Here is a 25,726-nt window from a genome sequence, read left to right on the forward strand (position 1 = left end):
TATGGAGTTTCAAATCTACTCTTCTTTTTCTAAGAATGGAATCATAAAATTCCGAGGGAGATAGAGAACAAGAAGAAAATTCGTCCACCTCTATGATGTTGGGCGAATTTTTGCTTCTTCTGTTGTGCGTCTATTGTGTTATCATTGACCCCTATTTATAGTGGTAGAAATGAGATATTCTAGGAAGATCCTATAGATATTTTACCTTCCTTTATTATTTCTTATTTTGTAGTTAAGCATGAACCGTTGGATCTTGACTACAAATCCTATTTTTTCTCTCATCCATCATATTAGAATCTATGATATTATATTTCCTTATTTTTCTCCTATATTTGAGGAATACATATATTTGAGAATTATGAAGACAATATATTATTTCCTTATTTAATAGAAATAATATCTCTACCACTATTATTCTCCTAGATATTAGGAAATTAATTATGAGAGATAATAAATGAATGTATCTTATTTCTTTATTTAATGAAGAGAGAATATCTCAACCATTGTTATTCTCTCGCTTATTTAATTAGTTACCTGGTTTATTTTTCACAAATCTAGCAACTAGTTAAAGAGAGAATATTGGGTAATTAATACCCATAGAGGCGCCCAACTTCATGGTCACGGGCCAAAGAATTTCGAATTTTACTGTGTCCATAAGGCTAACCTTAAAATTCAATTAATTATTTACTTTGATCTAACAATAGATAATTAATTCCACAATAAATATTTAATTCGGCAAATAGACAAATATCCGAATGAATGCTGCTAAATAATTTACAGATGTGAGATTGTAATAATAATAAATAATCTTTATCTTTATTATTACTAGAGAGTACTTGTCCGCCTTAGTCAGAGCCGAATCGGGGACTATGGACCTAGTAACAGAAGCTCATACAAATCCGATTAAAAGACGAAATAGTCATTTCTCTTTTCAATCGATTCGTTCAATCTTGTTCAACTCCACAAAGTAATCAAACTGCACTCTCCTTATTACTAGAATTATATTTACTAATCGTGACAAGTGTCAACTGATCTATTCAGTTCGTGATCGAGATCCTCCAGGTTCAACCCGTATCGAGTAAGGTCAATTATTCCGTTATACATTTCTCAATACATATATACCCTAAGCACCGTTGCTTCCCCAGCGAAAGATTCTTCCATACGTTACTTACTACGAAAGTGCTAGCAATCTATCGGTTCTGGAATAAACCCTTAAGTGAGTGAACATTAACATTCTTTTAGGAAGGATGTGGATTACATATATGCCAACCACTTTCGTCACAAATCACATTATGGATTTCCAAGACATAAGTATCCTAACGTCTCAGTAGCCTTTAACGAACGAGTCAAAGAACCCGACGATATGACCTAGAAGTCCATGATCACTTCAAAATTTAGATCAAGTCTCATTGTGACCATCATAGAAACCCATATTAGTGGATTGTAACGGTACTTAAACGACACATCAACAACCAAAGTCTATCAATGCCATACACTTACCACAAGTGTAGAATGCTCTAAAAAAATGATCAATCTTCACCTGTGTTCCACATATATGATTTTAGATACAGCTATCTAGACATGTACCAATCATCGACCATGTTTTAGCTCACCGTCCAAACTCAGATACCCAACATGTGATTCAGTTTAATGCGGAGGCTATGGATGATAATTGTTATTGATTATGATTTATAAAACAACTCGCTAATCATATGATGCTAATAAAGTAAACTTCTTATCCAATTCAGTAATCATTCATGCTTATTTATTATCTTCAGTAGGCAATATTCCTAACATTTATAACAATACGTATTTACAATAATTTGAATAAACACACAAACAACTATGTGATGAAGCTCTAACAATGTCTGTCAACAACACAGAGTGTAAAACACATATAGGACAAGGTATTTTGGCAAAATACCTAGATGTGTAACCCTACCAAAGAGGGAAAATGATCCTTATATATGACACAAAACAGCGTAGTGTCATTGGCTAGGATTTCCCAATGCACATAGTGGACTCTCATTGGACGATCGGAAAAAGGGTAGAAGCATATAAGACAAAAGACATGTCTGCAAAATCCACGTCACAATACTGTTGTGTAAAGTAGACGTCTCTTGTTGTAGACTGATGTTTTCAACATCGTGAAGAACAACATTTTCCAAAACAAAAACAACCAACTCAACGTAACAACACTAATAATCAACTTACATTATTGTTGAAATTGAAAGATTTGCAGGATAGCATTTGGGCCGTATGATTCTCTTCTCGAGAAACAAAGCGACACATAGATAATAGCGTGAATCATCATTGGAGGACAATTGGTATCGATCGCCGTACAAGCCAAGACGCAGATCATGAATTCTTTCTCCTAACTGTTACTCGATTATCAAAATTGAAAGTATATCCTTAAGTTATCAAAATGCGTAACATGGTTTTAAATGTCGACGATTTTCGCCGATTTCCGGCGAAAAAAATCGTTGCCGGAAGGTGTTCGGCCGACAAAGGCTGTTTTTTTCGTTACGTCATCGTTTTTCATCGATTTTCGTCGTTTTTCGTTTTCTGTCGTTTTTCATCGATTTTCGTAATTTGTCGTTTTTTCTGTGTCGTTTTTTTTGCTGCTTCTTAGTATTTTTTTAATGTCTTTTTACCAAAGTATTTTGCTGTACCAAAGTATTGTAAATTACAACGACTATTATTATACCCTCCAATAATACACATATAATTTACAATATTTATATATTGTAATTTACAATATATACACCAAAGTATTTTGATAAATTTTGTGTAGTTTTCTTTTTGGCGTCGTTTTAAATTTTACACATTTATAAAATATTATATATATATGCAATTTTCTATTAAAAAAAGATTATATACATAATGTATTTACTTTATATATGTTTAAAAATTTAAATATATATATATATATATACATATATATATATGTATTACAGACAACGTATATATATTACATGTATATATTTTAAATATATTTTGCCACATTTTTTCCGTTCGGTTTTCCGTCTGCACGTCGGTTTTCCATCGAAAACGGCATTTCGCTTGCCCTTTTTCACAATTTTTCCGTTTGAATTTCCATCGGCATGACGATTTTTCGTAAATCAGGAGGTTCGAAACGGCAACGAAAACGGCATTTTAAACCTTGATGCGTAACAACCGTGTTTGAACTCGGCAACAATCGTATATTCCAAAGTGATCAAAATGATTTACATCCGTGTTCAAACTCGGCAACAAGCTCAACACTATAGTGATAATAGTGAAGATTTTAATCAACCCGAACACATCTATTTCCTTAACTGGCTTCAATTAATTTTTTTAAGAAGATATAGTTAAATTGAATATGGATATCAGAGTAAAAAAAGACGATTATATATATATATATATATATATATATATATATATATATATATATATATATATATATATATATATTGCTTTGGATTCTAAGATGTTGACCTTTGTTTTCTTTATAATTTATGGATAGGTTGAATTTAAAGAAATATGGCTGTCTTGGCTTTATTTACCACTATATGCCTGCAAAGTAAAGTTATGTACACATTTTCATTTAAGCCGGCACAAGATGATGACTTTTTTTTTTTAGTCATGAAGTGTATTTGATCTGACCATAGATTATTGTTGTTATTATTATTATTATTGATTAATTCAGACATATGGTTATTGGTACAGCTGGAGTTTGGTTCAATATTGATGATCTGGTTCTCATATTGGAATAAGTGTGGGCACTATTTAGTCACCCTCAAAAAATAAAATGCTCTAGAATCATAATAATAAAAGGTCCAACTCCAATAGAGTAGACCACTAAATAATAAATACCAATTTGGGTAGGAATTAGGCTTTAATTATGTTGGTTATAAACTTATATTGTATTTTAGACTCGAGAGACTCTTGCCATGAAAAGCTGTTTTTAATTGTCATTTTTGGTTAGTGTGGTTGGTCCGTTTTGCATCTAATTCCTTGAATTAAGGGTACAGAAAAAGAGTTGGAGAGTTTTAATTATTTTCTATTTTATTTTTCTGTTTGTTTTTGTTTTTGTTTTGTTTTGTATCGTTATTCACTTGTTTGGTTCTCTCTCTCTCTCTTCACCCGCCAAAATTACCCGCCAACAAGAAAGGTGGGACCAGTCCCGGAAAAGTGGGACCCACGAGGGTACAGAGTGAGGCCATGACTCTTTTCTTATTTATTTATTTATATTTTTCCCGCTTTAATATTTAATTCTCTCTGCTTCCCAAAACATATACCCACCACACCACCTAAGCAATAACAATAATTTATACTTTCTCGAACAATATTTTTTTTATTCTTCTTTTTACCTCTCTATTATTACCATGTACTGCAGTTAATTAATTAATTACCGCCTTGACAGGAAAAAAAGCTAGAAATACACTATCCGAGGCTCCAAACATAATGTCACATAATTGAGTTTTTTTTTTCCTTCTTTTATTTGGGTGTGAAAGAAAAGACGTGTATTAATTAAAGGATTGAAAATGGAAAAAAAAAATGTGTACTTTTTTAAAATGGAGTGAAATGAAATGGCCAAACCAAACGCTAGTAGACAGAAACCGGAACCAACGGACATATTTGTTCAATTGAGTCAGCCATGAAAATAGCATTAAAAAAATTAATTGTTTGTAAATTTAAAAATTAAAAATCTCATGAAAAAAACGTAAAATGGAAAACTTACCAAAAGAAAAAAAAAGTTCATTATTTATTTTTTACATTGTTAGTCTATCCATCTACAACATTTATTTATTGATTTATTTTCTTCTTTTGCGGTTTCTCGCCTATACTTTCTGTTTAGTTGTTATCATCGTGTCTTTTTAGTGTTGAGTCAACAATATTACGAGGAGAAGGAAATAAATTTTTTTAAAAAAATAGCAATAAATTTGTATAAGCATTGAATTAATTCATCCACTAATTATTTGCATCTCTCTCTCTCTCTCTCTCGAACGCCTTTTCTCTCATATTATCATAAAATCCTTTATTTCTTCTTCGTCGGTTATTATTTTTTTTTTATTAATTTTCAGATTCTTACTTATTATCACTATCTAGAAAAATCCTCTTGTTCTGTTGATTCTCGCATTTCGGCGGTGGTTAGTTCGTAGCTTAAAATCTCTCTCTCTCTCTCTCTCTCGGAAGGTTGTTTTGAATGGAAGGTCGTAGATGATCGCTCACTCACTCTTACTTTTCTTATCTACAAAGCATTGTATTTTTCGAGGTTAGCGTCTTTTTTTTTTTCCTCTTTGTTTCTTATTTATTATTATTGTTGTCTTTTACCAAAGCGGTTTTCTTTTTAATTTTCCCGTTTCTTCTTCTTCTCATTTTTTGGTATTTTGGCGTTGGAATTTTTTTTTTTTTTTTAATTTCAGGATCTAATCGACTTCTGACTCTGGTGCTAATTTCTCTATTTCCTTGTGATTGATCGAATCGGAGGCGAAATAAAACTAGTTCAGGTAAGTTCTTATCTTTATTTTTTTTAATTATTTTATCATCATCATCATCATCATCGGAGCGATTTTGTTAACTTCGGAGGTCGAAGAGAATCTTCTGGATTGGATTGAGATTTTTTGGAACTCTTTTATGATCATCGGACAGATTCTATATCTATACATATTTTTCCCGTGTAGACCTTATATTGCACTGTTCTGTTTAGTTTTTTTTGTTTCTCATCTTCAACGATGTCGATTCACAAGACGAGAGCTTTTTTATTTATTATTTTTTGTAAGATTATATTTTCGTCTCTAAAATAGTCAAAGAAGTTATCTTCCATAAAATCGTGCTAGAGTTTGATTGATTCAATGAACTTAAGTTTGATTAGTTTTTATTCTCTACTTTTTATTAGTATGAAATGAATAAAATTACTTGACCAACGATTTCTAGAGCAATGCAAGTTTTTTTGTGTATCTTTCTTAAAGCTCTTTTTGTTGGTCAAGTTTCCAAATTGATTAGTATTATCATTATTTATAACGGTTGCGGTGTAAAAAAATAGAATTGAAACTTGTGCATGTATTTGGGAATACCGAAGTTACAGTTTTACGATTTTTTTTGTTTTGTTTTGTTTTTTTTTTTGTTTTTGTTTTGAACTTCGCATTAATGGCTTTGAGAAAATGAAAGATTGAGACTTGTGTGAAATATGTTGTTAATGCTTTTGGAAGAATCTCGTGTTTTCACGTGAATTGGGTGTGGGTATATAAATCCTTGAAAGAAATTGATCAAAGGAGAGAACAAGTAATTGCTTGTACACGCATTATATATTTATTACATTACACACAAGCAAGCTACAAGTTTCTTGTTCTTATGATATCAATCTGTCAGAGAAAATGGAAAAGGAAAAAAAAAAAACTTGTGAGCGTAGTTAAGACAAAATTGGTTGCCAAATATCATAAAGTCTTTGTGTGCGTAGAGTGAGTGAATTCTGTATTTCCTGATTACATGTCTTTCTTTGATTTCTTCTGTTTCAAGTTGAGAGGCCTTTGAGAAACATCAATGGCATTGTTTTCATTTCATGCATTTACTTGTTTGGCCATTTTACTTTATTAACTAAAGTGGTGATGGTTTTTTTTTTTTTTTTTTCTTTTCGTGTCGCAGGTTGACTCTCATCGGCTAAATTTTTAGTTAATTTCAGAAAATAAAAATGTTGGGAGGTAACAACGGAAATCCCATTCTTCCGATGTTCATAGATGAGAATCGTATGGCGTACCACCAGACTAATGTTTCGAATCAGCTTCAACTATTTGGAAATGGTGAGTTTTTACTTGTTGATTCCGTTGATACGATAAGCCTGAGATTCTAGTATCCATCGGAAAAAAGATTTTTACGTTGTTTTAGGTATAAATCCATTAGATAATAAGTAAGCACAAATTTGAAGATCATTTGTAACTAAATTACTAACTCAAGATGAATAATTAAATAACTTGTTCTAATAAACCATGGCATTGTCGAAAACCTTACAAAGTATACAAATTAGATACATATATGACTAAATAGCCAATTGAAATTAATGAATTTACAAAATAAGCCAAGGTGTAAATAATTAGCTAGTGAAATAACCAAAATTCACAAAAATGTGGAGTACTAGATTTCAATAATTTTTAGACCCCTGTGATTAAATTCCATGTAAGTGTTAAATTGCTGATATACAACGTCAAAATTTTGAATGACAGTGTCAAAAATAGTTTGCTAAAAACTGAAAACTTTGGCTATTTTGCTGACCAACTCGTTTCACTTTCACATGGCTATTTAATATATTTTTTTTCCCCTGAAAGAAGGTTTACTTTTGAGTGTGTAACATATTGTCAAAAGATCCTGTATTGAACTAACATGTCCAGTTTATTCATCAGTTCCGAACGGGTGCGGGGGCGATCCGGTAAATTACTTTGGGAACGAGCACGCGGTTCCGAATCTGCGGCCGAACAACAAGCGGGGCCGGGAGATCGAAGACGTCTCTCGGCACCACCACCAGAAGCTTCAGATCTCGCTCAACTACAACGAGGCCGACCGCTCCGTCAGCGTTCCGAATCCGAATCCGAACCCGAACGCGGTCTCGACCGGACTCAGGCTCTCGTACGACGACGACGAGCGAAACTCCACCGTCACCTCCGCCAGCGGGAGCATCACCGCCGCCGCGGCCGCCCCGCCTTCTTTCGTCTACTCGCTCGGCGACAATGTCAGAACCGAGCTCGATCGACAGAAAGAGGAGTTCGATCAGTACATGAAAATCCAGGTATTAAGAGAGGAAAAAAAAAGAATGGCGTAGTATATAGTACACTGGTTATTTCTAGGGTCAAGCGGCTATATAGCCAAATAGAACTTAATCTTTTGCAAAATAGCCATAGTTTGCCAATTATAAGCAAACTAGCCTAAGTAAGATTAATCTAGGCTGGATTAAATTTAATTCCAACGAACTATAAAGACAGAATGTAAGTTTTATGAAGGCTGAATTAAAATTAATCGAGGCAGGATTATAAGTCGTAGTACTCTCAATTGGCTATTTTGCTATACTTAATGAAACTATGGCTATTTTGCAAAAGTCATAGTTTGAATTGACTATTTCATATCATTTTTCCTTATTTCTAGCCTTCCCTGAAAAGATTATGTTGGGTATTCGTGTTAATTTCTGTTGAAATTCGAAGACTAGGATTAAACCTCGGAAAATGGAACAGAAGTTTAATCCTAGTCTTCCCTAAAAAGACTAGGATTAATAGAAGTTTAATCCTAGTCTGTGAACAGAAGTTTCGGTTATTTCTAGCCTTCCCTAAAAAGATTATGTTGGGTATTCGTGTTAATAATAGAACCGAATTCTGTTCCGTTCCGCCCAAAAGTGGAACAGGAATTCTGTCCCTGTAATGTTCACAGAACAGAAGTTTTCGGTTCGAACTTTTTTTAATTATTATTTTATTTTATTCTTTTTGAAACTCAGACTGTACATTATTATTTTTTTTTTAAATTATTCGTGAATATTACCAAAACGGCCTGAATTTCAGCTAGGACGGAACGAATCTCTTTTCCGCCAAACTTTTGCTCTTTGCGATTATTAGGATCAAGTGATTAGGCTAAGTTTGCTTTGGTTGAAAGTTTAGTTGCAATTTGTCCATTAAACATATTTTTTTCCCCGCCGAACTTTTGCTCTTTGCGATTCGTCGGTTAATCTTCCGTTCTTGTTTTTCCACGTTTAATAGGAGGAACAGCTGGCGAAAGGAGTGAGGGAGATGAAGCAGAGACACGTGTCGGCTTTCGTGGCGGCCATAGAGAGAGGCGTCGGAAAAAAGCTGAGGGAAAAGGAAGCGGAGATCGAGAGCGTGAACGAGAAGAACAAGGAGCTCGTGGAGCGGATAAAGCAGGTCGCCTCGGAGGCGCAGAGCTGGCACTACCGAGCAAAGTACAACGAGTCCGTCGTCAACGTCCTCAAGACCAATCTCCAACAAGCCATCTCTCAGGACCACCATAACCGAGGAGGAGCGAAAGAAGGGTTCGGCGACAGCGAGGTCGACGACGCTGCCTCGTCCTTCGCGGACCCCGCCGGCCGCCACCTCAGCCGCCAGCTGGCGGTCTGCAGGGCGTGCGGGTCGAGGGAGGTCTCGATGCTGTTGATGCCGTGCCGGCACCTGTGTCTGTGTAAAGAGTGCGACGGGTTTGTCGGGGTTTGCCCCGTTTGTCGATCCATGAAAACCGCGAGTTTTCAGGTTCAGCTTTCCTAGTTTTTTTTTTTTTTTTTTTACCTGCAAATTATTAACTTAAAAAAAAAAAGGAAAAAAAAAACAAAGAAGTTTGAAGAGTTTCTCTGTTTATTTCAATCCCTAGAGGATGATGATGTTGTTTTATTTTTCACCTGAGTTTAAAGGAAGGGGAGAGGAAAAAAAAATGTAAACAGTAAATATATATATGTTATATCTATGTGGCATCTTGTACACAGAACTCACTTTTAACTCGAGAAACTGAGAATTGCATGAAATATTCAAATGCACTTTGTTCTTTTAACTTTGTATATGGTATTCAATATTTATGTTTTTGGTTAACTCTTCTTTTTGCCTTTTTATTTTTTTTTTATCTTTGATTGAAATTTGAATGGTTGGTGCAACTATAGATAGGACAAAGGAAGAGCAAGTCAAATAATGCTATTTGAACCATTGTGATTCGCGCTGAAATTCATAAATATACAATGATACAATGGGTGACTAAATGACCCTCTGAATTGCCTTTTGAAATCTTCAGTCACAAACTTTTCTTCTTTTGCCAGCATGGGCTTTATTTGAAGCAGAATCACCACTTTGAATCTGAGAACAACACAGAATGCAATGTGGGTAAAAACTTTAGAACATATTTCTTAAACCCTCTCTGAAAAATAACTCTGAAGCATTAGTGAAAGTGTAATAACCACCTTATTGAGTTTCTCCCTCACTGATTTCACCGTCTGATTCATCGACTGGGACCGAAAGTACTCCTTCGGTTTATCAGAAGAAGAAGAAAAAAAAAATCACGTCATTGGACAATCGGTTTTGATGAACTTAAACTCGAAAAAATGTTCCATTCATTTCAAAACCAAAAAGCAGTACTTTTTTTTTTTTTTTTTAAATGAAAAACAAAAATATTAAAGACTATTTCGATCGAGAAACGATAAAGCTAACATAGCAAATCGTAACTTTCACGATCGAGACATGTTAACGACGATAACAAACCTTTTCGGTTGAAACCCTGGCAACCGGAGCGTGATGTAGGTGATAATTAAGCTCTCTGTAATGAACACGAAAACCCATTTAAAAAAAAAAAACCAAAATGACTCTGCACTGAGAAGCAGAAATCTAAAATACAAAATCCACATTGCTAATCACCTCTGTTCATTATTCACTCCTCTGGGAAAATTGGCCAGAGAAGAAGAACCGCTGCCACGTCCGGCTGAAAAAAATAAACATAAACAATATATTGATAATTCGAGCGATAACTCAACAAAACCAGTTTAAACGGGTAAAGAATTTCAAACTCACAATTCGATCGAGCCATGACCTCCTTTCTCCGGCAATCAAGTTTCTCCTTGGTGTCGGACATGGTCTCGAAATCTGGCGCGTACTTAACATTCAACCGATTCCCGAGGAAAACATGCTCGTCCAATTTCCTTTTCGCAAATCTTGGTATCATAATTCATAATTATCATTCCATCAAAACCAGAATAACTTCACATCTACTTGAAAAAAACAAAAAAACTTCATATATAAGATTCACACCTCGCATTTGTGACTGAAATGAATTTGATCCAATAAACATCAGTGTATGCCTCACATTGTTCTGAATCCATTGGCTTACACCTTCATATAATCAACCACTCGATTAATAATTAAAAAAAATCTTAAAAAAAAAAAAAACTGAAAAATGAATTTTTTTTTTTACTCTTCTATGTCGCCATAAGTTGCAAAGAGCCTAAGCAACTCGTCGCCGCATCCCAGCGCTGGAACATTCCTCACAATTAAATATCTGCAAAGAGAAAAAAAAGAAGAACATAAATTGAAAAAACCCTAAAATTCTTATGAAATCGATCGATTGATTGTCGATATACGAAAATGTAATTCGCAGACCTTGATTCGTCGCAAACAGTGTAAACGCGAACGGCCGTGGGTTCGTCTTTGTATCGAGGCATTGATTCTGCTTTAAAAATCTTCGCTAAAATCTTTGATTAAGAGCAGAGTTAGGTTTGAAGAACAGAACAGGGATCAAAATAAAGAGCACGAACTGATTAATCGGGAAAGAACTTCGATATAAATAATGGTTTTTGTTTGGTGATCGGAGACTGGTCGACGGTGATTTTCACGGTTGTAATCTTCTTCGGAATGGACAGTATTCGTCTCCGTTACTCCTCTTCCGAAAATTAACCTTCTACTTCCCAATATTTTACAAAATGTCAAAAATGTACTTGTTATTTAGAAAATATCTAAAACTGAATTTTTAACGGAAAATAACACATATATACATGTGTTTTTGTAAAATATCGAGTTTAATATTTGATTTTAAAAAATATCGAGTTCATACATTCTGTTTAACTAAAATGATGAAATCATATCTTGAAATTGATAATAGTGTCATAAATCTTCATTTTATTGATATTAACTCTTATCACTAGTACAAAAAACAGCATTGGGTGCGACTTTTTTCGCACCTAAAGGTCGAAAGTCGCACCCATTGATACCTTTAGGTGCGACAAAGTCGCACCCGAAAGTTCGCACCTAAAGGTCATGGGTGCGACTAGTCGCACCCGATGGTCATGACTTTTAGGTGCGACTTTTAGGTGCGGATTTTCGCACCCATAGTCGCACCCATAAGTCAGAAAAGATGTGCGAAAAAGTCCGCGGGAAGGCCATTAGGTGCGGATTTTCGCACCCATAGTCGCACCCATAAGAAAAATCGAATAAAATCCAAAGCAGTACCCTAACTTTCAAATTCCCAATTTTGAAATAAAAAATAACTTTAAATTGAAATTAAATAATAAAATTTACATCTCCCAAGAGATGACTTCATTCCGTGTATGAATTGCAACTCTGAATCCTGGATTCACTATTCGAATATGTGATTTTGATGACTTTCAATTGTCGATTTTTACCTTTTTTGCCTCTTTTTGTGTTCTTCACGATTAAAAGACTGTTGTTTAATTTTTGGTTTTTAAATAAATTACATATATGACGTGAATAAATAAATATAATTGATTTACATATAAATATTATAGTTAACGTCAATGATAAAGTCAATAAAAATTAAATAAAAAGAAGATTTGTGACAATGTTGTCTATTTCATGGTAAATTCATCATTTTTGTTGAGTCGATGGTATGAACTCTACATTTTTGAAAAACAAAGGTTAAACTCGACATTTCACTAAAATACAAAGTATATATGTTATTTTTCCAATTTTTAATCCATTTTTAGACAAACTTGCCTTTGAAAGTATTTAAGCCTTAATTTTCAATGAAATTTTCGATGATTTATGATAACCTAATTAGATTAGTTTTTCTTGATAGTTTACGATGATTTCCGATGATAAGTTTAAATTCTCCCAAGGATAATTTTGTCCAACAAAGTGACAAAAGTCCAACTTCATATATTTTCCAAACAGTTCAATTTTAATATTTTGTTAATTATGAGATTTACGATATAAAATTTATCTTCCCAAAAGATGTAGCTGGATCGTTTAGTTTTCAAGGCTTCATGTCATTTAATTTATTTTTGTAACAGGGAAAAAAATAGCATTCAAAAATCTATACTCATAGCTTTCTCCCTCCAAAATGATGCATAAATCTGACCCAATGAATTGTGTGACATAGAGACCGTTTAATACGATGGTAGGCATCAACGACGATGACTACACCCCGGAAAAAAAATGGCGACTAGAGCACCGGAAAAAAACGACAACGACATTGTTAGCGCTAAAGGCGGAGCTGTCTTAGGACCAAGAGGTTAATGTCCCCCTCCTTAGAATTTTTAAAAATTAAATTTTTAACCTAAAAAGTATATTATTAACTCAAAATTATATAATTTTTTTTTCCATATTTGCCATTCTTTAATATTTTTTCCCTAACACATCCCTTATAAATTTTAGAATAATTTTTTAATCTAATTTGCCCCTTCTAACTAGAAATCCTAACTCCACCACTGTTGGCGCTAAAGAAAACTTTTATTTATTTATTATTTCATTATAATTTTTTGAGATTTCTATAAGTCACGTTGGACAAAAAGGAAGAGTCATTTAACTTAAGATATTGCTACAATATTGTATTTTCACTAATAAATAACTCATACAAGTGGAGGAGGGAAAATACCATTCGATAACAAAATTTGGATAAATTAAAAAAATTAACATTGCACAAGAGGACAAACTTCGGAGGTTCAATACTATGCCTAACGCATTATTAGGTAAACAAAATAAGTTTATTCAAACGGTGTTTGTATTATTCTCCTAAGCCATGAAATTAGAGCAAGAAACATGCCTATCATACTACGAGTCTACGATGGTGGTAATAATTAATATTATATTTTAGTCTTTTTTAAAACATATATTACTGTTAATTGACTAACCCTTTGAAACATATAGTCTCCCTAATTGTAATCACATCATCAATTACCAATAAAATCAGAGACACATCATTTCAGTTTTTTTCAATAGTAATTTATGGTGATTTGTAAATTAGCACAAAATAAACATTTCCTATCTAATGACCAGAAATTTATTGCGGTCAGTCAAATACATACCTACTACAATAGTCACGTTCTTTATTTCCCCTTTAAGAAAATAAAACAAAATAATAGACTTTTATGTAAACATGAAAAAATGATTATTTGTTCAATAATCGAATCAGCCACTACTCATCATATATAAATGTCACGTAGTAATCACATTGAACAATCATAAATAATTTAAAACATTAAACATCCACTACATTATTTTAGGGATCAACTAACCATTTTTATAAAAAACAAATTAATTAATTAAGTAATAAAGAAATAAAATAGTATATTCTATAGCTGCCAATAAAAAGCAAGAGAAGAGACAGATCAAGACGACAACTTTTGATTCACACTCTCTTCACTTCTTTCGAAACGAAGAAAGAACAACACAGCTTCTCTCAATACTCGACGATTTCGAGGTATTCATTCATTCTTGAATCTAACGAATCCGAAGGTTTTGTTTTGTTTTTTTTTTATTCTTTTTTTTTTTTTTTTAGTTTCGTTATCTTCGAGAAGAAGGAAGGAGGCAATTTGAGTTTTTTTTTTTTTTTTTTTTTTTTTTTTTTTTTTTTTCTCTTTTTCTTTTTCCTTTTGTGTTTACTTACTATCTGGCTCGAGTGATATCGATTAATCTGGTAGTGTATTTGCTAATGGATATATCTTTATTTCTCTGATGTTTGAGATTGTTTCGTATATGGTTTCGGTGATTTATCGGATTATTATTATTATTATTCCTAAAAATGAATTTGCTTATTCGAATATAGATTCATAGGTTTTCCTGGTATATCTGTAGATTATGTACGTCTGAAATTGGTGTTGAAAACTTCGAGTTTGTCTTGTTCGTGTACTGACGAATTACGAAAAGCTTACTTGGTCAAAGGTTTTTTTATTCATCAATAAAAACTAAATGTTTGAGCTTTTTTTTTTTGCCATGTTAAGGAACTCAGAATCAGCTTTAACTCTTTATTTTATTTTTTTTCTCTCAACTTTCTTCCATGATGTATTTTCAATTCATTACTTCGATGGAGTTTGTTCCTCAAGGATTTTTTTTTCCTTCAAATTTGTGTCTTCATGATACGTTCAGGACTATTCATTCATTGAACTTTCTTTCATGAATTATTCGTTCATCGATGACGTGTTTAGGCTCCGGGGAAGAGAAAAAGGGATCGAAAATTGGGAACTGCATTCGCGTGGAGAGCGAGGAGATGGGATCGGAAGGGCCGAGAAACAGCGTGGTGATCCACGTGACGGGTTTCAAGAAGTTCCAAGGAGTGTCGGAGAATCCCACGGAGACCATTCTGAACAACCTCCGGGGATTCGTCGAGAGCCATGGCGGCCTTCCCTCGGGAGTCTCCCTCGGGAGCTGCACCGTCCTCGAGACCGCCGGTGACGGAGCGCTCCCGACCCTCCACAAGACCATGGAATCCGGCCTCCCTAAATCCGGAGACGAGCAAGTTGTCTGGGTTTGTGTTTTTCTTTACAAATAATTAGAAAACTGGCCATATTTACATTTTCAGATTGCTATTTAGCCAACGTTCGATAAATATTTGATAAATGGCCAAATATTTGCTATTTACAATTATTTACACTATTATTAACAACTGTTTACACAAAAGTTGTCTATTTACCAAACGCTGGCTAAATAGCAAACCATACATGTAAATATGGCTTTAGCCAACATTTGGTAAATATTTGGCCATTTATCAAATATTTACATTATTATTTACACTATTATTTACAACTGATTACACAAAGGTTGGTTATTTACCAAACGTTGGCTACATAGCAAACCATACATGTAAATACGGCGATATATCTACTGGACCCCTTTCGTTACTAAGCTTCTCTTATTTTCTTACAGATGAATAATGTTAGGGTTCGAGCACCAAAAACGACTTAAATAGAAAACGATTTAGAATCATAAAGAACAAAGTAGCACGCAGATTTATAGTGGTCCACTCTCTAGTTGTCTGGGTTTGTGTTTTGCTTTCTTCTAAACTTTCCTTGGCTTCTCATATTTCGCTTGGATGAGTATATGGTAATGTTAGGACCTGGGATTTCGAGAGCATAATTATAATAATGATAATAATAAGAGTTAATTAGAAGTTAGCTAGTGTTATAACCAGTGATTCGTTCTCGAAGCAAGAGCTTTGCCAATATTTCACCGAGCTTAGACTCCCCTCTTTAAAAAGAAACTACACTTTTGGTAATAGAAATGTTATACGCATTCGTGTTCGTGTGTAGATAGAAATTGAATATCTTGATCTAGTCATAATTTAACGGAATTTCAATCTGGAAGATAGTTCTACTTTCTAAATTTTTCATGAAACCCTGAACTGACATTTGTGCTTAAATTCACAAATGCCGAAAGAGTAAACATGGGGTAAACATGGGCATGTAGACTGGAATTGAATTTCATCAAAGTGAAATCTTGAGTGAATTCGTAGCTTTTGCACCGGATTTCATCGGGAAGAGAGTTCTCACACTTACCCACCAGAAATCTTTCCCTTTGCTTTCATGTGGCTGCTTCTTCAATTGTCATTTTTCTCATTATATTGGCACATCCTGTTTCGGGTCTACAAACAAGAATTCGAGAGTAGAGCTCTGTTTCACGGTTTCCTTTACTATCATTTGTGCTCAGACTCGCAACTACACCAAAAATCTTTCCTTCTAATTTACTTTTATATGACTGATTCGATGCCCATTTTCGCTATATTGTTGCATTATTTCAGCTTCACTTCGGAGTCAACAGCGGAGCAACGAAATTCGCCATCGAGCGACAGGCTGTCAATGAAGCCACTTTCCGTTGCCCAGACGAGTTGGGATGGCAGCCTCAGGTATCTCATATATTTTTTTCTTCACTTTTTTCATTCCATTTTTTAAATATTCTTAATTTTAATATAATCCGAACACGATCACTTAAAAAAAAGCCGTATTATTTTCTCATCGCTAAATCATTCTTAATATCAGCAAGTGCCAATAGTCTCCGAGGACGGAGGAATTTCGCGCGCCAGAGAGGTACTTTTCCCTTTTTTTCCCCTCCAATTCTCTACATTACATAAAATTATCGCCCCTAATTTATTTTTTTTATTTTTTATTTTTACATTTTTAACATAAATTATATAATAATAAAAAAAAAATCTTCATATATGCCCCTAATCCTGGCTCCGCCACTAACAGCATTAATCATTTATTCAAGTAAAATCTGTTAGCTTGTTGTTCAACATATTGTTCGAACTTAACTAGGGAACATTTATAACGGCACGCGTAACATCTTTTTTTTTTGTACTAAAATGTGGATCATTTATTAGACTTTTTGCTCGACGGAGGCGATCCAGAAGTTGTTGAAGAAGAAAGGGTACGAAGCGATGATATCGGACGATGCGGGGCGGTTTGTGTGCAACTACGTTTACTATCACTCTCTGCGATTCGCGGAGCAAAAAGGTCACAAGTCGTTGTTTGTTCATGTGCCTCTCTTTTCGAGGATCGACGAGAGAACTCAGATGAGCTTCGCAGCCGCTCTCTTGGAGGCTATAGCCGCTACGTGTTGAATCTTTTTTTTTTTTTTTTACCTTATAATATATCAATACATAGTGTCCATATGAATCATTTGTAACAAATAACAGAACTGTATTTAAAATATTGCCTTTTTTTTTTTCTTTTTCTTAATGAACTGGGGAAAAAAAAAAACTCTTGTTTTGGTGGAAGGATTTTATTTATAAGAAAGAGGAAAAAAAAAGGTGAATTTAAAATCCATATGGAGATTGCGTAGAAATGGTTTTTATTTATTTATATATATATATATATATATATATTTATTTTTCAATTGAAACACGTGATTATATGTGCTTTGGTGCTCTGCTTTGAAATTGCTTCTTCCTTCCATTCTCTTTAAGTTAAGCAAAGAGTTTAAAATGCTCTGTCTTTGTTAAAAAAAAAAAAAAAAAAAAACATATTTCTTTCTTTCTCAACAAGCCATTTATTTATTTATTTATTTTTTCTTTCCCTCATCAACTGGGATCTTTTGAAATTGGTCGGTAACTTTCAGGAACAAAAAGAATAAAATAAAGAGAAAACATAAAACATATTATTCTCTGACCGCTGATGGTTTTTGGAGGCAATTGTTTTATCATTATTATTATTATTACCAAATAATTATTTTCGTATGTCAACTTTGTTACGTCCGAAAGGCGTGTGGTCAAACAGAGCTGGAAAGTTAGTCTCTTTAGTACGGAAAATAACTACCTTTGTGCCAAAGTACGAGACTTTATCAACCTCTTCACTGAATTTGGACTCTTACTGTGAATCAACTCCCAATGAGAGAGTCTATGCAATGAATCGGAGTATCGATCGCCTGATAAAATCCGGGCATTTTGACTCCGCATACAAGGTGTTCGATGAAATGCCTCTTCGGGACATTGTCACGTATAACCTCATGATTTCGGGTCACCGGAGGTACGGACACCCAAACGAGGCACTTTGGCTCTACGCCGAGATGGTTTCTCGGGGAATTCGAGAGAGCGCTCCGACTTTCTCTTCGGTGCTGGGAATTTGCTCCGACGGCGGGTTTTACGAGCAAGGGATTCAGATTCAGTGCAGAGCGGAGTTGTTCGGACTCATGAGCTCGAACGCGTTCGTCGGAACTGCGGTTATAAACCTTCATCTGGGTATGGGACGCGGTGACGTGGCTCTGAAGCTGTTCGACGGATTGCCCGAGCGGAATTTGGCCACGTGGAATATGATGCTTCGCGGGTTCTGCGAAGAGGATGAGGAAAAGATGTTGGGACTGTTCGTGAGGATGAGACAGGACTGTGGTTCGGAGCCGAACGGACTCACTTTCAGTTACTTGATTCGAGGGTGCGGAAACGGAAGACTTTTCGACCGAGGAAGGGAATTACATTGCCACGTGATCAAGCTCGGTTGGATATCGAAGAACGTCTTCGTGGCCAACGCATTGGTCGACTTTTACTCGGCCTGCGAGAGCTCGATCGAGGCCAAGAAAGCTTTTCGGGAAATACCCAAAGAGGACGTGATATCGTGGAACTCGATCGTGTGGGTTTGCGCCAATAACGGGCTTGTCGTTGATTCTCTCGAGCTATTCTCTGCGATGAGGTTTTTGGGGAACAGACCGTCGATCCGGTCGATCACCGGACTGTTGGGTTTGGCCGGTGGGACCGAGAACGCCCGGCTCGGAAAGCAGGTTCATTCTTACGCAGTGAAGTCGGGGTTTGATCGTGACGCGTCCATCGTCGGATCGGCTCTGATACACATGTACGGTCGGTGCAGAGAGATCGGAAGCTCCGTGGCGGTCTATAGCGAAGAAACCCGGGAGAAGAAAACCCTGGAGTGCTCTAACTCGTTGATGACGGCTTTTCTGCGCAGCGGTTTGGTAATCGACGCCGTTGAGATGTTCGGTTTGGTAATCGATGAGGGAATCAGGTTCGACGGAGTGACTCTCTCGACGGCCCTGAAAGCCCTGACCGCTCAGACGGGCTTCGAATCGCTCCACTCTTTTGCCGTGAAATCTGGGCTCGACTCATCCGACGCGGCCGTATCGAGCTCGTTGATCGACGCGTACTCGAAATCCGGCCGAGCCGATCTCGCTCGCCGAGCCTTCGACGATCTCAGATCGTCGCCGAGGAACGCGACATGCTTCACCGCGATGATCAACGGGTACTCCCGGAACGGGTTCGGAGAGGAAAGCCTCGAGCTTTTCCGAGCCATGATCGGTTCGGGTCTGAGGCCCGACAGAGTGACGCTCCTCTGCGTTCTATCGGGTTGTAGCCATTCCGGGCTGGTCAGGGAAGGGAAAATCGTATTCGAATCCATGGAAGCCTTGTACGGTGTTTCACCGGACCGGGGACACTATTCGTGCATGGTCGATCTATTGGGCCGGGCCGGATTGTTGGACGAGGCCGAGGAGCTGATTGTGGGCCCGGGAAGAAGAGGAGACTCGACAATGGGGAGCTCGTTGCTTCGGAGTTGCAGGGCTCACAAGAACGAGAGGCTCGGACGCCGAGCTGCGAAAATCCTGCTCGAGCTCGAGCCCGAGAATCCGGCGATCTTTCTTCAGGTCTCGGGATTTTACTCGGAGATCGGAGAGTTTTCGACTGCGACGGAGATTCGAGAGCGAGCGATGGCGAGGAAGGTGATGAGAGAAATCGGGCACAGTTTCGTTGATGGAAGCTAGTTGACAATTAGAGGTCACATTTCTATCTCTACAGTTTGGTATAACCTGTTTTTTTTTTTTTTTTTTTTTTTGTCATATAAAAAACTTTCCTTTTTGGACGTTATTATTGGTAGTGTCATGAATAGTCATTTTTTTTTGCATATCTAGGAATGATTGCAAGTTGAGACTTAATTTGAGAGGTCCCATGAAACACTAGTCTCGGTGCATTTTGCTTCATATGTTGAAGAGTAAAGCAAAGAACTTGAAAAGAAAAAAAAAATAAAAAGAAAAAAGAAAGGAAAAAAAGAAAGAAGTTTTACTTGTACTTTAAGTGTAGGCATGTAGAAAAAATGTAACATCTTTATCTACTTTCAAGCCAAGCCATATTGTGGACAAATACCTCTTTTCATTCCTTAAAACTAATATGTGTTTTTAAGTATAAATCATAACCAATTGTTTCATGGGATTAACACCAAATCATCAATCTACTACCAAAGCATCAACAAACTTACAAAAAAAACCAAACCATACCAAAAATGGATAAAATCTTCATGGTCTCTTTTCTTAGCTTGTTATTGGTTTCCTACTACGGAGTTGCTGTGGCACAGAAGCACGACGAGCTCGAAGACTTTGACGATATGCTCGACGAACTCGAGAGCCTCGACGTCGAAAAAGAGACCGATTTCGACTTCTCCGATATCCCTCCGTTCACCAGTCAGCGCGGAGGCAAAGTTCTCGTGAACGTCGAAAGCTTCGGAGCCGTCGGAGATGGAGTTTCCGATGACACCGCGGTAAAAAAAAAATAAAATAAAAATTCATTTATTTTCGGTAACAATTATAATATCGACACTTTCTCTTTAGTTTTTCGAGAAAGCGTGGGACACGGCGTGCTCGACCCCGAAGGCGGTTCTTCTGGTGCCTCAAGACCGGAAATATTTGGTCAACGCAACTAGATTCCGCGGCCCTTGTGCAGGAAAGTTGACCATACAGGTAATATAAATATATTTATATAATGTATAAATATAAGAGATTGAGGTATTTAATGATCCGAACGATTTTGTTTTGGTCAGATTGACGGGACAATCGTGGCACCGGGCGAGCCGGCCGATTGGAATCCGAAGCTTGCTCGGCTGTGGCTCGATTTCACGAAGCTTGACGGAGTCACTTTTCAAGGGAACGGTGTCATCGATGGCTCCGGAGCCAAATGGTGGGCCGCGTCTTGCAAGAAGAACAAGTCCAACGTAATTTTTATTTTTATCTAATATTTATTTCGAGTACTTGATATCGAAAAATTAGATATATGACATATTCATTTTTTTTTCTTTTACAGCCTTGCGTTGGAGCACCAAGTGTAAGTTCCATTTGCCTCTTGAGTACGATAATTCTATGTGTTTATAAGAGTGATTAAAATGCCCGTTGTCGATAATTGGCCGATAGTTCTATTTTGTTAAAAAAAAAAAAAAAAAAAAATTGGGCAAAATTGCTGCGATCTTTGAAAAAGGAAACTTTTTGGCCCAAAGATGATTTTATTGCTTTTATAATCGTTCGTTATAAAACAAAAAAACGTAGTATTTACTTTAGTTTTTCTTCTCTTTTTTTAGGCATTGACCATCGATTCAAGCACGTCTGTGAAGGTAAAAGGAATCACAATCCAGAACAGCCAACAGATGAACTTTGTGATTTCGAGGTGTGATTCCGTGAGAATCGACGCCGTGAAAGTCTCTTCCCCCGGAGACAGTCCCAACACCGACGGAATCCACATCACTCAATCGACCAATGTGATTCTCCAGAACACCATCATCGGAACAGGTTAATAAACATCCCTTAAAACTAAGCACAATTTTCTTCTTCTTTTTTTTTTTTTTGTTTCTTGGCAGTCAAGCAATTGAATTTTCAGGGGACGACTGTGTCTCGATTGTTAATGCGAGCTCCAACATTAAGATGAAAAGAATCTTCTGTGGACCGGGACACGGAGTAAGGTAGAAAAAAAAAACTTTTTCTCCTGAATTTAATTTCATACTTGACTGATTTATTTATTTTTTTATTAATTTATTTTCTTGTCGATCTCCATTGCCTATAGCATTGGAAGTCTAGGGAAGGACAACTCTATCGGAATAGTTACTCGGGTGGTTTTGGACACCGCGGTGATAAGGGACACGAGCAATGGTGTCAGGATCAAGACTTGGCAGGTATTTTTTATTATCGAAAAATTATAGTTCTCTCTTATTAAGCTAATATGTTGAAAAAGACGATAACTTTTTTTTTAATAATCTCCAGGGAGGCTCGGGATATGTCCGAGGCGTGCGTTTCCAAAATATTCTGATGGATAACGTCGCAAACCCTATCATCATCGACCAATTCTACTGCGATTCCCCGAAATCCTGCGATAACCAAGTAAGAGATCTCTGTTCTGTGACTATTATTTCAGATAAAATGATATACAATGATAGATTTTTGGGCTTTCGAGAGATCTGTAATTTCTCAAAAGAATCTGTTCCCTCCATTTTATCAATAATCCGTTCTATTTATTGACTCGTATAGCTTCTAACTATTTTCTATACGACTCTTAATAATCTACTAAATTATTATACTTCCCTTACATTACATACAAGGGTGTTTTTTTTCAAGCGCAAAGTGTTTGAATTATTACGTTTGTAGCATTTTGGCTCCTAAACTATTTTTTTTTATATCAAAATAGTCAAGCTATTCATTTCGTAGCATTTTAGTACAGCCTAAGAAACTTAAAGCATATTTGCATAGACATACAGCTTATGACTATATTTTAAATCCAACCCCTAATAATCTACTAAAATACCACTTATATGATAGTTCAGTATTTGCACTAAAACCCCTAACATCTAAGATTTTCACAATTTCAAGACGTCTATCTATATTTTTCCCAAAAGAATCTCTTACTTCCTCCATATTTTATTATCAATATATAACCCCCTTATATCAGATCCGCATGTACCTTCTAACTATTTTGTATCCAACCCCTAATAATCTACTAAAATTATTATAACCCCTACCATGTAAGATTTTGACAATTTCGAGAGGCCTATCTATATTTTTCCCAAAAGCATCTCTTCCTTCCTCTACATTTTATCACCAATATATTAACCCTTCTTCTTAACTATATTTTGTATCCAACCCCAAATAACTACTAATACACATTTCTTGGACGGCAAGGCATCGGCGGTGAAAAACAAAACTCTTTTTATATAAAAATGACTAAAATTCCTACCAAATTATTAGTTTTTCCTCACTAAAAGCTCTATATTTAAGAAGGTAACACGTTTCTTGGACGACAAGGCATCGGTGGTGAAAAAAAAATCTGTTTTTATTTTTTTATGAAAATGACTAAAATGCATACCAAATCAAAGCTCTATATTTAAAGATGGTAGCTCGTTTCTTGGACGGTAAGGCATCGGCCGGTGAAAAAAATCTCTTTTTTTATGAAAATGACTAAAATGCCTACCAACTTACTAGTTTTTGCTCGCATAAAGCTCTATATATTCAAATACGCTAACACGTTTCTTGGACAGCAAGGCATCGGCCGGTGAAAAAAAATCTGCTTTTTTATTTATGAAAATGACTAAAATGCCCACCAAATCAAAGCTCTATATTTAAAGATGGTAACACGTTTCTTGGACAACAAGGCATCGGCGGTGAAAAAAAAAACTCTTATATGAAAATGACAAATACGCCTACCAACTTACTAGTTTTTGCTCCCATAAAGATCTCTCTCTCTCTCTCTCTCTCTCTCTCTCTCTATATATATATATATATATATATATATATATATATATATAGACGCTAACACGTTTCTTGGACGGCAAGGCATCGGCGGTGAATTAAAAAAGCACTTAAATATGAAAATGACTAAAACGCCTACCGAATTATTAGTTTTTGCTCGCTAAAAGCTCTCTCTCTATATATATAAAGACACTAACATGTTTGTTGGACGGCAAGGCATCGGCGGTGAACATAAGTCAGGTGATATACAAGAACATAAGCGGGACGACGAAGAGCGAGAAGGCGATGAAATTCGCGTGCAGCGACAACGTCCCTTGCAGCAACATAGTCCTCACAAACATCAATTTGGAGAAGAAAGACGGCACCGTCGAGACTTACTGCAACTCCGCCCAAGGCTTCGGATACGGAACCATCCACCCCTCCGCCGACTGCCTCAGCTCCTCCCCCGACAAGGCCAAGGATGCTGACCTGGCGCCCATCGGGGACCACCAAATACTTCACACCGAGCTCTGATTCCTTCTTCGTTATCAATTATTTGCATTTCTATAAGTAATCTCCGAAAAAAAAAACAAAAAATTAGGGTTAACTAGTACGTAAAAAGGTTGAGGAGGAGGAGGAGGATTGAGGAGGCCCAAAAAAAAAAATATTATCTAAATTTTTATGGGAGAATTTAAGGTTGTAGTGGCTATGTTATGTAATGAAAAGAAGAAGAAGAAGAAGAAGAAATGTTGGGAGTCATTATTAAGTTATAGAAATTTGAAAGCATATTTGTATGTCAGACTATGTAAGCTGATTAATTTACGGCATGGATTAATATACTTTTTTAAGGTACTAATAGATACATTGTTTGCTTTTAGCTTTTTCTTTTTCTCTCTGGACTAGGCAATTTTAGAAGGATATTTGAAATCACATGGCTTATAAATCATGGAATTGAATTTTTGTTAATGCAAGTAAAAATTAGAAAGTGTGAGTTTTTGAACCAGAATACCCTTAATAATAATAAATAAACAGAACTAGTACTAATGATTAAGTACTTGTACTAGAAATGACTTGTTGGTATATATATACATATAATCTATGTCTTGGCCAGGCAAAAAGGTTAAGAGAGTTTCTATCTGCTGCAAACTTGAACTAACTTTTATTATTTTCATTATTAAATTAATGAGTTGACTTAGTTAATAAAGAAGGTCAAATATCAAGATGCTGAGAATTCTCAAGTGAATCTTTTAACTTCTTACCAAGGTCCAACATTTCTCAAGAGCTACAAAAAGGCAATAAACTAACCAAAAAGGCAATCTTTTAACAACTTCTTGTGACCATGATCATTCACAAGAGCCGTTTAAAAAAAAAGGCAATAAACTAACCAAAAAATACGTATATATAATTTTTCACCACTCTATTCTGTGCTTCTTTCTTGATAAGAGCTACAAAACTGTAAACATTTGATTGAATAAATTTACAAATGAGATTCATAAAGAAGCCTATTATTTTAGGTCAAATATTCCATTCAATATATCCAATATATTTGTTGTGTAATTGGAATAGAGACAATCACACATATTTGTTTGAACATTAGGGACAATTATGGACCACCGTGATTTATATTCCTTTCCAGCAACAAACTTCTCATTTAGTATAATTTTTTGCATAATCAAGCAAAGCTCTTTTTTTTTTTTCAGAAGCTGTACTCTGTAGAGAATCACAGACAGTCCAGTTTTATCAGAGTTCATTTTTAACTTTTTTTGAACCCCACAATCCCACCACAACAAGCCCTAAAGAAAAGGGAAAAGATAAGAGCATATAAAGGTTTTGGTTGGACTGCTTTATATTGTAAATGTGACAAATATATCCATAAGAGTCTTGTATTTATATATGTATGTATATATATATATATATATATATATATATATATATATATATGCAAGCCAAAAACATAACGTGGTGCATTGGAATTATGCTAGAAACAAGGGTGGTTCTGGTTGTCTCATTCTTGTGGCTCTTAATTTATCAACATTATGAAGAAAAATAAACAACTATATAGATTTTTTTTTAAGGAGATA

The 25,726-nt window shown here is 35.5% G+C and overlaps 5 protein-coding genes across 7 annotated transcripts; 4 read left to right on the top strand and 1 right to left on the bottom strand.

The window, feature by feature from the left end:
- Window positions 1–4,953: 4,953 nt before the first annotated feature.
- LOC149403318 (SBP (S-ribonuclease binding protein) family protein) lies at window positions 4,954–9,554 on the top strand. Of its 2 annotated transcripts, none has more exons than XM_089609240.1 (5): window positions 4,954–5,257; window positions 5,409–5,492; window positions 6,628–6,782; window positions 7,368–7,762; window positions 8,718–9,554. In XM_089609240.1, exons 3-5 carry the CDS (start codon window positions 6,674–6,676, stop codon window positions 9,234–9,236), a joined length of 1,023 nt encoding a protein of 340 aa, XP_089465366.1. In that variant the 5' UTR covers window positions 4,954–5,257; window positions 5,409–5,492; window positions 6,628–6,673; the 3' UTR covers window positions 9,237–9,554. The 2 variants fall into 2 exon arrangements, with proteins under 2 accessions (XP_089465366.1, XP_089465368.1); XM_089609242.1 differs by having other exon boundaries at window positions 4,956–5,257; window positions 7,380–7,762.
- Window positions 9,555–9,635: 81 nt separating this feature from the next.
- Window positions 9,636–11,433, bottom strand: LOC149403319 (RNA-binding (RRM/RBD/RNP motifs) family protein). Of its 2 annotated transcripts, none has more exons than XM_089609244.1 (9): window positions 11,280–11,433; window positions 11,106–11,190; window positions 10,921–11,004; window positions 10,758–10,838; window positions 10,521–10,660; window positions 10,368–10,431; window positions 10,215–10,269; window positions 9,917–9,979; window positions 9,636–9,812 (listed from the first exon to the last, which is right to left on the bottom strand). In XM_089609244.1, exons 2-9 carry the CDS (start codon window positions 11,165–11,167, stop codon window positions 9,747–9,749), a joined length of 615 nt encoding a protein of 204 aa, XP_089465370.1. In that variant the 5' UTR covers window positions 11,168–11,190; window positions 11,280–11,433; the 3' UTR covers window positions 9,636–9,746. The 2 variants fall into 2 exon arrangements, with proteins under 2 accessions (XP_089465370.1, XP_089465369.1); XM_089609243.1 differs by having other exon boundaries at window positions 11,261–11,433.
- Window positions 11,434–14,006: 2,573 nt separating this feature from the next.
- LOC149403320 (Peptidase C15, pyroglutamyl peptidase I-like protein) lies at window positions 14,007–17,497 on the top strand. The gene is made up of 5 exons (XM_089608925.1): window positions 14,007–14,160; window positions 14,885–15,204; window positions 16,474–16,578; window positions 16,712–16,759; window positions 17,053–17,497. Exons 2-5 carry the CDS (start codon window positions 14,947–14,949, stop codon window positions 17,290–17,292), a joined length of 651 nt encoding a protein of 216 aa, XP_089465051.1. The 5' UTR covers window positions 14,007–14,160; window positions 14,885–14,946; the 3' UTR covers window positions 17,293–17,497.
- Window positions 17,498–17,906: 409 nt separating this feature from the next.
- LOC149403321 (PPR superfamily protein) lies at window positions 17,907–20,164 on the top strand. Its single transcript, XM_089608923.1, has one exon. It carries the CDS (start codon window positions 17,907–17,909, stop codon window positions 19,929–19,931), a length of 2,025 nt encoding a protein of 674 aa, XP_089465049.1. The 3' UTR covers window positions 19,932–20,164.
- Window positions 20,165–20,314: 150 nt separating this feature from the next.
- On the top strand, window positions 20,315–24,501 carry LOC149403322 (Pectin lyase-like superfamily protein). The gene is made up of 9 exons (XM_089608924.1): window positions 20,315–20,701; window positions 20,772–20,900; window positions 20,981–21,151; window positions 21,241–21,261; window positions 21,512–21,719; window positions 21,808–21,889; window positions 21,991–22,099; window positions 22,188–22,304; window positions 23,883–24,501. The coding sequence occupies exons 1-9, from the start codon at window positions 20,447–20,449 to the stop codon at window positions 24,177–24,179; spliced, it is 1,389 nt and encodes a 462-aa protein (XP_089465050.1). The 5' UTR covers window positions 20,315–20,446; the 3' UTR covers window positions 24,180–24,501.
- The last annotated feature ends 1,225 nt before the right edge of the window (window positions 24,502–25,726 follow it).

This window comes from Urtica dioica, chromosome 3, assembly GCF_054948205.1.
Source record: "Urtica dioica subsp. dioica isolate 48M chromosome 3, U.dioica_male_clone48M_v1_H2, whole genome shotgun sequence".
Lineage (NCBI taxonomy): Eukaryota > Viridiplantae > Streptophyta > Magnoliopsida > Rosales > Urticaceae > Urtica > Urtica dioica.